This window comes from Dermacentor andersoni, chromosome 1, assembly GCF_023375885.2.
Source record: "Dermacentor andersoni chromosome 1, qqDerAnde1_hic_scaffold, whole genome shotgun sequence".
Lineage (NCBI taxonomy): Eukaryota > Metazoa > Arthropoda > Arachnida > Ixodida > Ixodidae > Dermacentor > Dermacentor andersoni.
In genome coordinates, this window is record NC_092814.1 from 114,584,651 (window position 1) to 114,598,845 (window position 14,195).

General features: G+C 49.3%; 1 protein-coding gene across 1 annotated transcript in view; it reads right to left on the minus strand.

The window, feature by feature from the left end:
* The window catches only part of pnut (septin 7-like protein pnut), a 79,270-nt gene extending 65,536 nt beyond the window's left edge, over window positions 1–13,734 (minus strand). The window contains exon 1 of the mRNA XM_050193649.3: window positions 13,476–13,734. Coding sequence (XP_050049606.3) covers window positions 13,476–13,485 — 10 coding nt within the window. The 5' untranslated portion in view covers window positions 13,486–13,734. The remainder of the gene's footprint in view (window positions 1–13,475) is intronic.
* Between the last annotated feature and the right edge of the window lie 461 nt (window positions 13,735–14,195).

A 14,195-nucleotide genomic window follows, 5' to 3' on the forward strand; every position in this document is an offset into this window, starting at 1 on the left:
CATTAATAACTTACTTCTGCATTGCGTAAACGCCCGGTACCACACGTTTATACTTCAGAACTTGGCATATAATATTTAATTTATATTTTACATTTATTTAGCAAGCTGAAACATTCTGCAATTCCTCGATTAGCTTGTCATATAATGATGTACACTTCAGAGGTGGCACCCTCTCATTATTGGTCGTGTCCTCCCCCTTTTCCACCACCGGCTTGGGAGTGGCACATCTAGTGACGTAAGCGGCGAAGCGAATGGTTCATATTCCGAACCGTTATAAGATTCGGCCTCTGGACATTCCGCCATTTTCTTCGATGCATGACGTAGACGCGACGCAAATAAAATGGCACTGATGGCCCCATTTTGCTTTTGTAACGTGATGCCAACTTGACGTTTTGCCCAAGAAACTGAAATGAAGCCACCGAATGTAAGGTTCTTGGTAAAGCGAAACAGTTTTCCTCCACAGTAAAAATAAAGCAGCTAGCTCGAAGCGCATGATTATTCTGTCGAAAACGCTTCTCGCTTCCGTCGCCGTACAAGCCATCGTCTGCTTCATTAGCTACGATGCGTGTCACCAGGAAATGGAATGAGTCATCATACGTTGGCGCCAACGCACTTGTTTTCTGCCTTGGTACAACATACGCGGCCTACCAGTGGTGATGCGCGCACATTCTAGATCACGTTATCGCTATCTCGCGAAACGCAAGTGACTCAGCCCAACTCGGCTGGCTGAGAAAGGCCGAATATCACCGATAGCGTTGCGCGTGCCAGAGATATCCGCTTGCGCGATGCGCAAGTGCCGGCACTGCCATCTTTTGTTCACTTCGCTGGTTGCTCGCACCGCGGGAGGAAACTTCGAGGTGCCGCCTTACGTACATTTTTTTTTAATAAATTAAAAACACGCTGTTGTCATAACTTTTGATTGTGCAAAAAGGCATTAATCTTGATTATAATACAAACGCAGCAGTGAAAAGTGGGCAACATTGCAGAAAGTTTGCTATGTTCAACCAATATTATTTCATATAAACGCGTTCTTTTAAAAAATGATGGCCCAAAGCACAAATGCCAACACCTTCGAAGAGTGATGCAAATACTGTGAACACGGGTTATGAACAAAAGATTCTCATGGCGCCAAACGACGGGGAAAATGTGGCGATACGCATTCCTCTCGGTCGCCATTGCATATGGCTGCTCATTAGCATAATTTGTGCGGCTCGTCACACCACAAATTATGGCGGAAAATCTCTGCAATGGCGGCCCAGCACAATGTTATGCAACATCAAATTGATGTTTACGAAACGTCCCTTCCTGTGATGCTCCCCACAGCATATTCCTTCAGCCAATCAGCAAGCTGGCATGGCACATATCTTGGATCGCCACCACATATTCGCAGATGCATCGCACTCGCTTCTGTACGCTACCACTCACTTTCTTTTTGAAGCGCTAACATCACAATATAGCTGCCAAGGACCAAATCAATGTATTAGTCGATAAAATTTGCAGCTCCACGTCACCTTTCGTCATCTTGATGAAAAAGCAAAATTGCATTTTTCAAAACTTCCGTTTCCCGGCACAAATTTCAAGGCATGTGGGCTCCCCCCAACCAATGGCGGATAATGGCGGCCGTGCAGCCGCCATGCGTGTCGAGAATAGCGCCCCGCGGCTAGGGTGGCTAGAATGGGGAGGTGTGAAGACCAGCCTCCGGAAGCTGGCCCCAAAACGCGTTCCTGCCGCGTGACGGTGCTGCCGGCCGGGGCGCCGTTTAGGGCGCCGTAGTTTCTCGCGGCGTCTGCATACCTCCGGGCGGCCAAATGATTTGGTAGCGCTTACTTTTTGCGTTTGAAGGCATTAGAATCTGACGAGATTTTTTTCTCTACATTGTAGATGCTGAGAGAATTTAATTATGTGTTTCACTGCTCTCATTCCACATGGAAACAGCGGGCACTGACTACGCAGCCGACACAGCAACGGTTTTTGCGACCACCTCTTGTCGAGATTAGCGCGCTTATGCCTTGCCGAAAGTATAGTTCATAGGAATCACCGTGCAAGGCCAGCGCATTGGAATAACCTTGAATGTGTCGCCCGCACATTAGTCACATATTTGGGATTGTAACATTACTTTAAAGGGAGGAAGTTCATGCAATATATCAGCATTATGGTGAAGAAATTCTGGAAAGTACAAAGCGCTTGTGACTTAATGCATGTTCATTGGAAATAACACAGTTATTGCATAGCATCACATTTTTACAAAGCGCAGGGCTTAACCTTGTTGGTTTTGTTGTGGATGACACACTGATTTAAAGGGACACTAAAGGTTACTATGAAGTCAAGTTAAAGTGATAAAGCAATGCTCTAGAACGTCTAAGGCGTCAATATAATCGCGAACAGCGCTTTAGTAACCGAGAAATTGAGGTAAATGCATGACACGAGTTGAGACCCCCCAGCGACATTCCGGTACTAGCCCGATGACGAAGGCACTCCTCACTCCTTTTTACTTCTTTTATTTTTATACTAATGAGTAGTTTTAACTGATTATAATCCCATTGTTCTATGGGATGTTTCTCTATTGCTTCTCTATGCCGGTGGCTATTTGCGCTATTTGTTCATTTAATTTTCCGTACTCTTTTTGACTTCCCTGCATTTCTCTTTTTAACAGGGCTCCCAACTGTAGACTAATACGCTTATGATCACTTCCGAGGCTGTACTTCCTCTCTTCGTCTATTTCCATTATTGCGAGCTTGCTATACATCCCTTGCGACATAAGCAGTAGTCAATGGTCATTCGCCTGTTACAGGATTCCCACGTGATTTGTCCCTCACACTTAGTTTCTCTATTTACTATAACTAGGTTGTGTCGTTCACAGAAGTCAAGCATCAACTTCCCATTACAATCTGTGTATCCATCCGATCCTCGATGTGGCCATTCATGTAACCCAGCAGACAAATATCAGCACCTTCTCCAAACTGCTTTATATCGTCATTGAGACACTTCACTAGATCCTTGTTTTCTTGCCTGTATTTGTGCCCTGTCCCTAAATAAACTACTCCTAGCCATGTCTTTTTACGGGCAATTGTACCCGATACCCAGACATGTTCTTTGCAAGTTGACTTTATTCTTTGCCAATTTGTTTCTTGATGTATCAGCATACCTACACCTCCTCCCTTCCTCTCCGTTGTTGTTCTGTTGCTCCCTTCCCAGACGTAGCCTTCAATAAATGGTGGGTCTTCGACATCCCTGAGATGTGTTTCGCATAGCGCATATACACCTACTTCTTCGTCCTTTAACTGCTGTTCTATTTCTAACCACTTCGCTCTCTTTCTACCGCCTTGCATGTTTATGTACCTGATCCTGGTGTTAAATTTCTTTTTTGTAGTTTTCTTCCTGTACCTCCTAGCGGCCATTTTATTGGCGTCAGCCTCTATTGCTGCACTTTCTACATTGTTTCTACCTACCCCTACGCCATAATCTGCAGTGGACCCCCTAAAAAAAAAAAAAAGCTCACGGCGCCCCCGCGCCCCCGACGGAAGCGCGCCCTCTCCTGTCGCGCGCGAGGCACGGGGATGAGGCGAGGGAGGGGGGGGAGGGGAGTCTTCCTCGGAGGCTGTAAGGATGCTGCTGCTTACGGCCCTGGGAAAGGCCGAATATCGAAGAAATTCAACAGGCACACTTGGCGAAAAGCGGCAGCAGGAAATACGTCAAGCTAGTATCAATGTCGACCGTTTGCAGCCGCGAGCATCGAAAAAAAAAAAAGAAAGTGAAATAAAATAAACAATGTTTTATTTTTTTAATTATTCCCCAGCAAAACGAACATATCTGCGCATTAATTAAGTTATACTTTGCGACTTGCTTGCATTACCTAGCGACAGGCGAATGACGCGCCAAATGCACGCGTCATGCGTCAGACACGCCGCCGAAGCGAGCGAGGCCGGCTGCGCACGTGAGCGTTGGCCTGTTCGGCACCCGTCTGCCTGACTTTTTTTTTTTTATTGCGAAAGCAATGCTGCTCGCACTTTCGGCCCATCGGTGGTCGTGGCGCCTCCTTACACAGCTACGCGTCACGTGACCGTGTGACGTCACGCCAGACCGAGAGAGCCGGGGCCCCAGCTCGCGGCATCGATGGTGGAGGCGAAGCCTTGCGCGCCGCTGCTGCGGCGCTACCGAGAGAGGGCGCTCGCTGGTGTGACGTCACGCAAGGCGGATAAATGGGGCTACAGCTCGGCTCCTCGCAGTGGTCGGCGCGCTGCCTTGCGCTATGTCGGATTATGTATAGCCATAAGTTTAACAAAGGGCAACCATGTCCACACCATCAGCCGAACCAAGGCGCAGCCAAGGGTATTGCTTTCGCAATCTTCTAGGCTTAACCAAGCTAAGCCTTCAGCCAATTTTTTTACTTAGCCTGGTTTTTTTGGGGCTCCCGGCGTGTTATTGCGTTCTTTCTGCAGTTCGACACGGTACCACTGCACTCTTGGACTACGGCAAGGTGAGAAATTTTGTTTGACAGTCTGCACCGCATTTCAAGCAAATTTGGCTTTTGCGGCACGGAACCGAGACTTGTGACGCTGTGTGACGCAGTGAGCGAAAAACAGCTCGGCCGTCATGGCGTAGTTAATTTGAGTTAATGAGTCGTACTGGGAGATGTTTGCGACACCTTGTGTAAGTCCCACATTATTGTAACTAATTTCGGTAGTTTTTGGGCGCTCTCGCCGCGCCTGGTGTTGTGACGTAGAGAAAAGCAGCTCGGTCGTGTGAGGCAGTTTCGCGTGTACAGAATGTTACTGCGACAAGTTCTCGACGCTTTCTCTGACCCCAACATGAATATAGATTTCGTTACATTTTGGAATAATACAAAGGCACATTCGCCGCGCCTGTCGTGACGCAGAGAAAAGCAGCTCGGCCGTGGTGACACAGTTTGGCGTGTACTGAATCTTAGTGGGGCAAGCGTGTGACGCTTTTTATTGCCCCGCAACAACATATACCTTCTTTCGGTACTCACGCTTGTCGAAAACGCGACGAGCGATCGCCAAGAGTGATAACATGGGAGTGTGTTGCTTGCGCCGGCAGATCGCGCAAATGATAACTCCAAGGAGCTCAAACACCAGGAACTTGTAACTCGAAAATTCTGTCTTCTGAACGAGTGAAAACAGGCTTTGCACTGAAGCATTTGTCTTGAGTGCGAGTAGCAGGAATTCTGCGAGCGTATAGCATGGTCTGGTTGAGAGCCTGTGTTGTGGCCACCTCTGTGTATACTGTTAAGGACGGCCCACTGAGGTGCAAGTTTTGCTAGCCAGTTGTGACAGCGGCGTCGACTTTTCCTGGAACGCCACCGCAACCCTCTAGCCACACGGCGTCACTAAGTCTACTGTGTCCGCAGCAGGACAATGCGCCACGTCCGCCACTCTGCGTCGCGGGATTGCTAGGATGAGTTCAACGAACCAGGCTTTATGACTGAACACGCCACCGCCGACCTGGTCTGCCGCGAGCGGGGAACTTGCCGAGGGAACGCCTTCGGAGGCCCCTTCCCACGCGCCTTTCAAGACGCAAGACAATGGAGCACCGGCGGCCGCGCTGCGGGGGTCAGCTCGGGGAATAAGATGCGCCTTTCCTGACGTAAGCCCCGAGTTCTGCGAAGACCGTCTGACGTCGGTGGGGACCGTGAAACCGTGCGGAAATGTGTGTGTAAGCCCTCCCGCAGAGAGGTGGCTCTTCCACTGGTCGAACGTTTCCCTCACCTAGGGATCGAGGGAGGGCCGAGTGTTTATAAACCGCTGTTGTGCGGCTGCTCAGTGTACTTTCTCTCGCAGTCATGCTACACTGATGACCTGCAACGCCCTTATGTAGATACTGTAAATAAACCCATATTCTTCGTTCTCGATGAGAAGCAGTCCTTCCCTTCAACAACGTACTCAGCGTGGATAAGTTGGATGACGGCATGGGCCAGCTACCATCTAATTCATGCCCGACTCCAATCTTGACAACGGGTTACAAGCAGAGGGATTGACCTCCCAATCCTTACAATACGTAGCGCGTACTATCGCGTCGGTTGAAGCCAAAATGTTTGGAAACGTGCAGTTGCCCGTGTATTTGTTTATGTATTTGTACTATTAAAGTGCAGGAAATAAGGCCCGGCAATGGGGGAATGCATGTAAATCGGACGTTCTCGTGATATGTACTGTATAATTTGGGATGAGTCGGTTATTTTCTACGCCATGTACGTAAACGCGAATTGCTTTTGTTTGTAATGCCGCCGATTACCCACTTTCGCATCTACACGCATTATTCCTATAGGTATTAAAGGGCCCCTCACCAGGCCCCATAGCAAATTTTGGCTATGCGCTGGAAGTTGTTACGTGTCCTCTAGGGAGCGTTCTGCAGCAAAAAATTTCCAAATCGGCTCATTAATAGCCGAGATAGAAATATTTCAGTGCCGCGAACCCATGATTTCAGCAGGCGGGCTCCACTGCCACGCAAGACGCTCTCTCCACAGGGTGTCTACCAACCGGGAAAACCGGGAATTTTCAGGGATTTTGAATAGCCTGGAAATACTCAGAGAAAACTCAGGAAATCTGTGCTAAATCTGGGAAAATTAGCTTGAATTCTACTGAAAGGGAACGAAAGTCGCGGTCATGCTGGCTCGCCTAACAGAGGGGGATCGTAACGAATAGGTCTTTTGACGCCATGTAGTGGGCTGGAGGAGTTGCCAGTGTACAGTCAACGACCGACTTTCCGGACGCCCGATAATTCAAACGGCTTCGTGGCACCACCGCGTACCCCATAGAGTCAATAGAGTTTTAGTTTAAGGGACGCAAGCGGTTTGCGTACGCAAGAACTAGAGGCGACGGTACTGCGCATGCGCAGACCGCTACGTCTACTTGCGTCCTTGGGGCGGACGAAAACATCGCTGCCCCTAAGCGGTCACGTTACCTACGTGACTCTCGAGGTGTACGAGGACTTCCGAGTAGCTAACGGGTAGATAATCTGACAAATCTTTCGCCAAGTGTCGACAGACGTCGTTCTTATACATATTAGAGAGTTTTAGTTTAGGGGACGCAAGCGGCTTGCGTACGCAAGAACTAGGGGCGACGGCACTGCGCATGCGTAGACTCCTACCTCTGGTTCTGCGCATGCGCAGTGCTGTTGCCCCTAGTTGCGTACGCAAGCCGCTTGCGTCTCCTAATCTAAAACTCTCTATTAGAGAGGTTTAGCGTGTCCGGTATTCGGGTAAACGCAGGCGGACGGTGCGTTGGATCGGGGGAGTAAACGGGAGCGACCTGCATGGTGCATTTGCCTGGTGGCGCAAAGCTTAATTTTAAATTTTTTTTCAATTATGGGGCTTTACGTGCCAAAACAACTTTCTGATTATGAGGCACGCCGTAGTGGGGGACTCCGAAAATTTCGACCACCTGGGGTTCTTTAACGTGCACCTAAACGTAACGTACACGGGTGTTTTCGCATTTCGTCCCCATCGAAATGCGGCCGCCGTGGCCGGGATTCGATCCCGCGACCTCGTGCTCAGCAGCCTAACACCATAGCCACTGAGCAACCACGGCGGCTGGCGCAAAGCTCAAACGGACAAAAACAGATAATATTGCTATAACCAAGTATATTCTACTTCGCTGCTGGTGTAAATTTTCGGCACTGGCGTAATCGTGTTGCTGCCAAAAATTTACACCCGCAGCAAAGTTAAATACACTTGGCTATTGCAATACTAGCTGTTTTTGTCTGCTTGAGCTTTGCGCCACCAGGTGGCTGCACCATGCAGGCCGCTTCCGGCCGGCATGGTGGTTTACCCGAATACCGGACACGCTAAACCTCTCTATTAACTGCTTTTAATAAGAATAGCTTTAGTGCTTTACTTTATATGCTTGATTCCATGTTTTAAAAAAATGATAACGCAGCAAAGATCGATCCTGCGTGGCGCTGTGAGCGCATGCGACCTCACTGCGGCTTGCGTTTGGGGCCGCCAACCTATAACGTGTTTCTGCTTGCGTACGCAAACGAACCCAAGCGCTAGGGGCCCCAACGCCTTGCGTCCCCTGAACTGAAACTCTCTAATGTATAAGAATGTCTGAAATTTCGGACGCAAGAACCCTTCACCGTCCGATTTTCGGGACTTCTTGCTGTGACCGCAGGTCCGAAACGGCATTAATCAAAGCCACCACTGCCGCCGTTTCGATTACCTCGCCGCCGCGGTAAACGCCATGCCTAGCTGCTTCAACGTTCGCTATTAAGCTTCTTGCCATTCGGCGCAGTGTTTTTCATTGGAAGAATTCACCGCTATAACCCATGTGCCGACTCTGTCTTTGTGGTCCTCGCGATCGGCTTCGAAGCTCGGAAAGCACGGCGCGTTACATAATGCTGGTTTCCGAAAGTCAGCTTCGCCTCAATACGGAAATGTTACGCGGTGAAACATACGAAAAAGTATTGCAGTAAAGTATAACAAGAATGGGAAGGGGCAATATTACGGGACAAGGTATTCCTTAATTATACACGCGTCCACCCGCCATCTCCTGTCACAGTACGAGAACCGATATGCCTAATATGTGTACTGGTAGGCCTTTCCGGACGAAGTGTTGGCTGACGCCGAGATGCAGGTGTCCCTCATCCAAACCAAAATAAACTCTTAAAAGCAGTGAACCGCAACACCGAGGCGTGCGCGGGCTGAGAGTATGTCAGGACAGTTGAGGTTGACTTACGAGCTGTTGAGAGAGAATCTCACTTGTGACAAAGTTCGGGCCTCATACCAATGAGCTTGCTATTAAATAATACAAAAAATATCTCATATTCGAAAACATTTGTTTCTGTATGCATCTCCTTTTTATTCGTATTTGAGAATGTCCGACTAGATTTGCAATGAGTTTTACCGTTTTTTTTAAATATATTTCATTCGCTGTGCATTTTACTAACCCCTCCCTCCTGATTTCTTCTTGAATAAAATAAATGCGACTGCTTACTATTTTAACAGGATTAATTTTTTTTGCATGCTTCCTAGAGAGTGACAGCATCGGGCGACAGGGTGTCAGCCTGTCTTGATGTAAAACGAAGTTCTGTATCACTCATGGAACTTTGCAAAGGCACTCAGGGATAACCAGGAAAATTCAGGGAATTTGGAAATGTCAACTTGGTAGACACCCTGTGTCCACTCGCCCCGTCTAGCCTACGCAAGCGACATTCCTCCCCTGCGTTCTCTCATACCGGATCCCGAGGATCGCGTGACGTACCTTCATTTTTTTTGCTCCTCGCTTTTTTTTTCGGCGCTACGCATTTTCGTCGACGGCGTCGCACGCGAGCTATGCACAAGGAAACATGACTAGCGGTATAATTCAGCTCGACACAAATACTGAGGCAGAACAAGCGGATCGCAGAGCTGATCACGCGCTGGAACAGGGTAGAAAATGGGATAGTTTCGGTACCTGCGCACGTGACCGCACGACTGCGGGAACAAGCAGACGAAGCTGAAATACACCTCTCTTGCTTCGGTGCGAAGTAAAATAAAAAACAACGCAGACTTTCCGTTTGTGTGCTTTATTATTTCTCTAAACTTCAATTGGTCAATTCAAGCAACAGACCACAAAAATAACAGATCGTGCCTTGAATAATTCTCGAAGTCACGTGTGACCACGAGCGACGTCACACTGCGCACACGATTACGTAGGCGCAGGAGCCCGACTACGTCACCGTCCCTCTCCGGGCGGATTCGCCGCGGGTGAAGAGGGAATCGGTGTTCCGATTGAAATTTCAGGCCTTTCCGCGGCGCGTAGCGATGTAATACTTTGCAGGCACGATTATTATCGCGCAATGTATGCTCTGCGCTTGTCAGCTCAAGACGGCCAGACCTGGTGAGGGGCCCTTTAATACCAAGATGACACATGTTAGTCATTTACTTATTTCAGCTGACGTCGTCCGGTGGAGCGTCGTACGGGAACTACTGCTGCTTACTTGGTTTCCCCAACGTTCGATGAATGCACAAAAAAGCCCGGAAAGAGCATTTATATAGAGCAAAATAAACATTTCCTCATATCACAAGGCGTTTTGCGTCTACTTTTTGAAATTACACGTGGCATAGATTCGATGGAGGTTTGTACATATAGTTTGCAATCATTTTAATTAAATAAACAATTCCGCATTAAGACCGCGCGCGATTAAGCAGCAGAAAAAAAAAATGTGCCGATCAGCGCAGCCGGCATAATGTGCTCCAGCTAGAGTTCAAAACTCGCGCGTACAAAACAGAAAGTGTTGTTCAGGTACTAGGTCTATTCGATTCAGCCAAGTTTCTCTGCACCTTCTGCACCTATTCACGGTGCACTGCACCTAGACTTCCCCAAGGTGCAGCAGTGCACCCTGCACCCCCGTGCTCGATTGAACGGGGTGCACTGCACCCTTGAACCTTGCAGTGGGTGGGTGCAGCCCGGCACCCCCCTGCACTTTTTCGTTTGAGGTGCCGTGCACCTTTTTCTGAATCGAACAAACCTACTAATGTCGGCGGCTTGGTGCGCTGCAGTCAACTCGCTAAACGTGCATTTGAGGGACCACCAGCCGGTTGTGCGCAGGCGCAAGGACAAGCGGGTGCGAGAGAGAAAATCTGGGGGCTTTTGCGCTTTGAATGTCTCACTTTGCCTAGGTGCCACGGAGAAGTTTCTTTGCTCGCGTTGTACGCATTTGTCCCCTAGGCGTGCCGGCATTGCGGAGTGAGGTCGAGTTTACGCTCCGACGCTGGCTGCCCGCCCGGTGAGGCAGTGGGCCCGGACGCCCCATTTGATGATCGCTGTGTCTGAAGGTACGTCGGACAGACTTTCTCGCTCCTGCGGCGCTGGTGCTGAGTCAGTCATGCCGCATTAAACCTTTCTTGTCCCTTACGGCACTCTACCTTCAAAAACCTGATTTTTCCGGGAGTACAGTATAGGGGTAGTAGAGGCCTGGCCTGCTCTCCTGATGCAGTATCTTCGCTCTTGGCAGGCTTTTCGTATGCTGCTGTGCGAGACTTTTCAGGATCATTTTTGAGTGGTCCCCTTTGAGTGAAATAAACGCACAGCGCCTTAGCAACCGCGGTTGAACGCCACTGCCTGGTATCCCGCCGTGAGGATTATTGGCTTTGCTTCTCAGCCACGTTAGCTTAGCTTAACGTTAAGTTAGGTTAGCGTAAAAGGCGTTAGGGTGGCGCGGCGTATTCTCACAGCGGTTAGGCCGTGACGATTATTGTCTTTGCTTCTCGGCCACGTTAGCTTAGGCTAACGTTAGGTTATGTTAGCGCGAAAGGCGTTAGGGTGGCGCGGCGTATTCTCATAGCGGTTGTAGGGGCGTCGAGCGTCACGGGCGACCTTTCAGCCACTTGCGTTCAACGGCGGTTACTAAGGCGCACTGCCTTCCAAATTTTCAATATATGCGGCCCGGCCTCTACTACGGTCCCTACTGCTCTCACGGAAATATTTGTGATGTTATTTTCAAGGTACATCGCCGTAAGGCGTGAGAAAGCTATGATCCGCCACGAGTGACTTTGCAGGAGCCGCGTCCGAGCGTAAACAAACTCGACCCCACTCCGCAATGCCTGCACGCCTAGGGACAAACGCATACAAAGCGTGCTAAGAAACGGCTGGCGATCCATCAATTGAACGACTCGTTGGGAGTGTCTGCTCTTGCTGAATTTCTTTCTCTACGGCCGTATCTTGAAAGCCATTTGCTACAGATCTGCCATGTTCGCAGAGTGCGCGTAGTGTTGGTAGCTTCGTATACGCTGTGCTTTCGACATTTCGTTCGCGTTGAAGCGAGAGATGCACGACGGTCGATTCGATCGCTGCTGCTGCCGCGATTCCTCACTCCATCATTCTGACAGCGAGTTTCCGCGCTCATCGAACGAGATGTGTTCATGTTTACCTGTGCCAGCGTGACACCATGCTTGTTAATTGAGTTGAAACACGTTGGCGGGCTAGTTGGTTTGAATCAAGGATAGAATGTGTAAGCGCGACTAAACGAGGACGTAGAAACAGACACACAGAGACAGCGCTGTCTGTTTCTTTCTACGTCTTCATTCAGTCGCGCTTGCACATTATAATTGTTCATTTAGTTAGCGAATGTTTACAAGTTTATACGGCCAATAAAACTACTATCCTTACTTTGTATAGTTGGCTACTAATTTGCCATCGCAATCGGCGCTTCGCGTTTCGGGCGAAACTGCGACATTTTTTGCTACCAGAGTACTTATTATCACAGGCATGCAAACAAATATTTGCTTCGCTACAACCGATACTGTGTTGGATCCCATATATTTATTTCGTTATAACAGTACAGCACTGAATTAAAGCTTGACCAACGAAATATTTTATTACTTCTATATATCCGATAATTCGCTAAACCCGTGTTCGTTGTATCGAGGTTTGACTATAATTTTTTTACAATACTTTTCATGCAAAGGTTGCGCGCGAATATTACTATACATTAGGAAGTTGCCCTTATGTGTACAAACACATAGTATAATTAAATAAATCTTTATGTACAGCTTTACTTCAGTAATATTATGAGCAGGGACAACTCTTTTCAGAGAGCATGAGAGAGAGTGTGTGCATGAGTGTGCAGTGAAAAACAAACATGGTGAAACAAACCTGGCCCACAAATGCACATAAATGACATTTATATTTTTACATGAATGACATCAATATCTTGCAATAAAGAAGAAAAAGTTAACTCCCAAACAAAAGTTGCGTACAATAAAGCAAGGCACTTTCAAGAACACTGACATTCCCTAAGAAGGAATACAAATGCATAAGCCACACAAGACCAGCTGAAGTCGTAACGTGCCTAGCCTACTACGGAATGAGCGTAAGGAAACGCTACCACTCCTCTTGGGACTATTTGCTCCGCTGTCAACTAACAGCGCCATGTGCGCAACAGACGCAGGGCGAGAAGTACGAAACGCGAGGGACGACGGCAGCTGTAAACAGGCGCCGACCCCGACCCATCCGCCCTCGAGAAGAAAATCACATGTATAAGGAAAAAAAAAAAAAAGCGTAGCGGGCAGTCTCTCCCCACTCGCGTACAGGACGGCGGGCACGGGCGATGTGCAGAAAAGGCAACGAGAGTACAACGGCCACCGTTATTTCCGAGCGATGCCGTTGAACAAGAGAACACGGACAACAACGGCGCCGTGTCGTCTCAAGATGCCGGGAGAGGAGAGGCGCGAGAACATCTGCGCATTCATGGACGGCCACGTGCGGACAACGGCAGCGAGTGTTAGCACTATTTACCAGGGAGACTGAAACGAAGCTCGCTAATAAAACAGAGACCAAACAGCGCGAATGCACACAGAAAATGCGCGCGTGCCTGTGAGCGCGCGGCGATTTTGCACGTGTGAAATAACCGGCATAGCTGCACATTTGGGGTGTCGGGGCGATAATATTTAGAGCAGATAGACGCAAGTCAAAGAGTGCTACTGGTCGCCCCATGAACAGGTGACGCACTCTGTCGACAGGGCGTTGACTCTCACTCACCGACCACCATGAGGGTGAACTCGAAGCCCTTCTTGACCGCCTTGCGGTAGACCTGGTTGGGAAGGTTGGCGAAGCCCACGTAGCCCTCCGCAAGCTCGCGGTTCCCGGTAGCCGACGTGTACGACGGCGGCGCCGATCCGCCGCCGCCTCCGGACGAAGTCAGGCTGCCGGCAGAGTCCTTGCTCAGGCCCAGCAGGCCGCCGGAGCTGGGCGCCGCCGGGGGCACAGGGCCGTCGCGGAAGAACAGCTCCCGCTTGGTAGACAGCTGCGCCGGGTGGGAAACGGGAAGAAAAAAGAAGGAATTCAAGCAGCGGCTGACAGACGCGCATGGCGACGCTATACTCGAAGGTCTGGCAGAACTAGCACGGATTTCCCGAAGGGCCCGCGAGCCTGCAATCTGCAGACTAACCGATGGAGGCACGACAATTGCTTTGCTGCCGCGCTGAACAGCACGTTTGCTCACTTCGGGTGGCTGTGGTGTTCTCGGCTGCGGCAAGGCATCACCGTAATCCTTACAGCATGCAAGCAGAAAAACGAAAGTTGAATCACTATCTATGTGCGCGGCAAAGTAGCTGCCTTGCATAAACTTATGGCAAAATGTAACTACTAAGTTAAAACGAATAGCGGCAGTGCTGGAGTCTGCGTTACAGCCGACTGTCCTACCGACTTCCCCAACCACAGAGCACGCAGAAGGATCCAGAACTTTCCCAGATGGACATT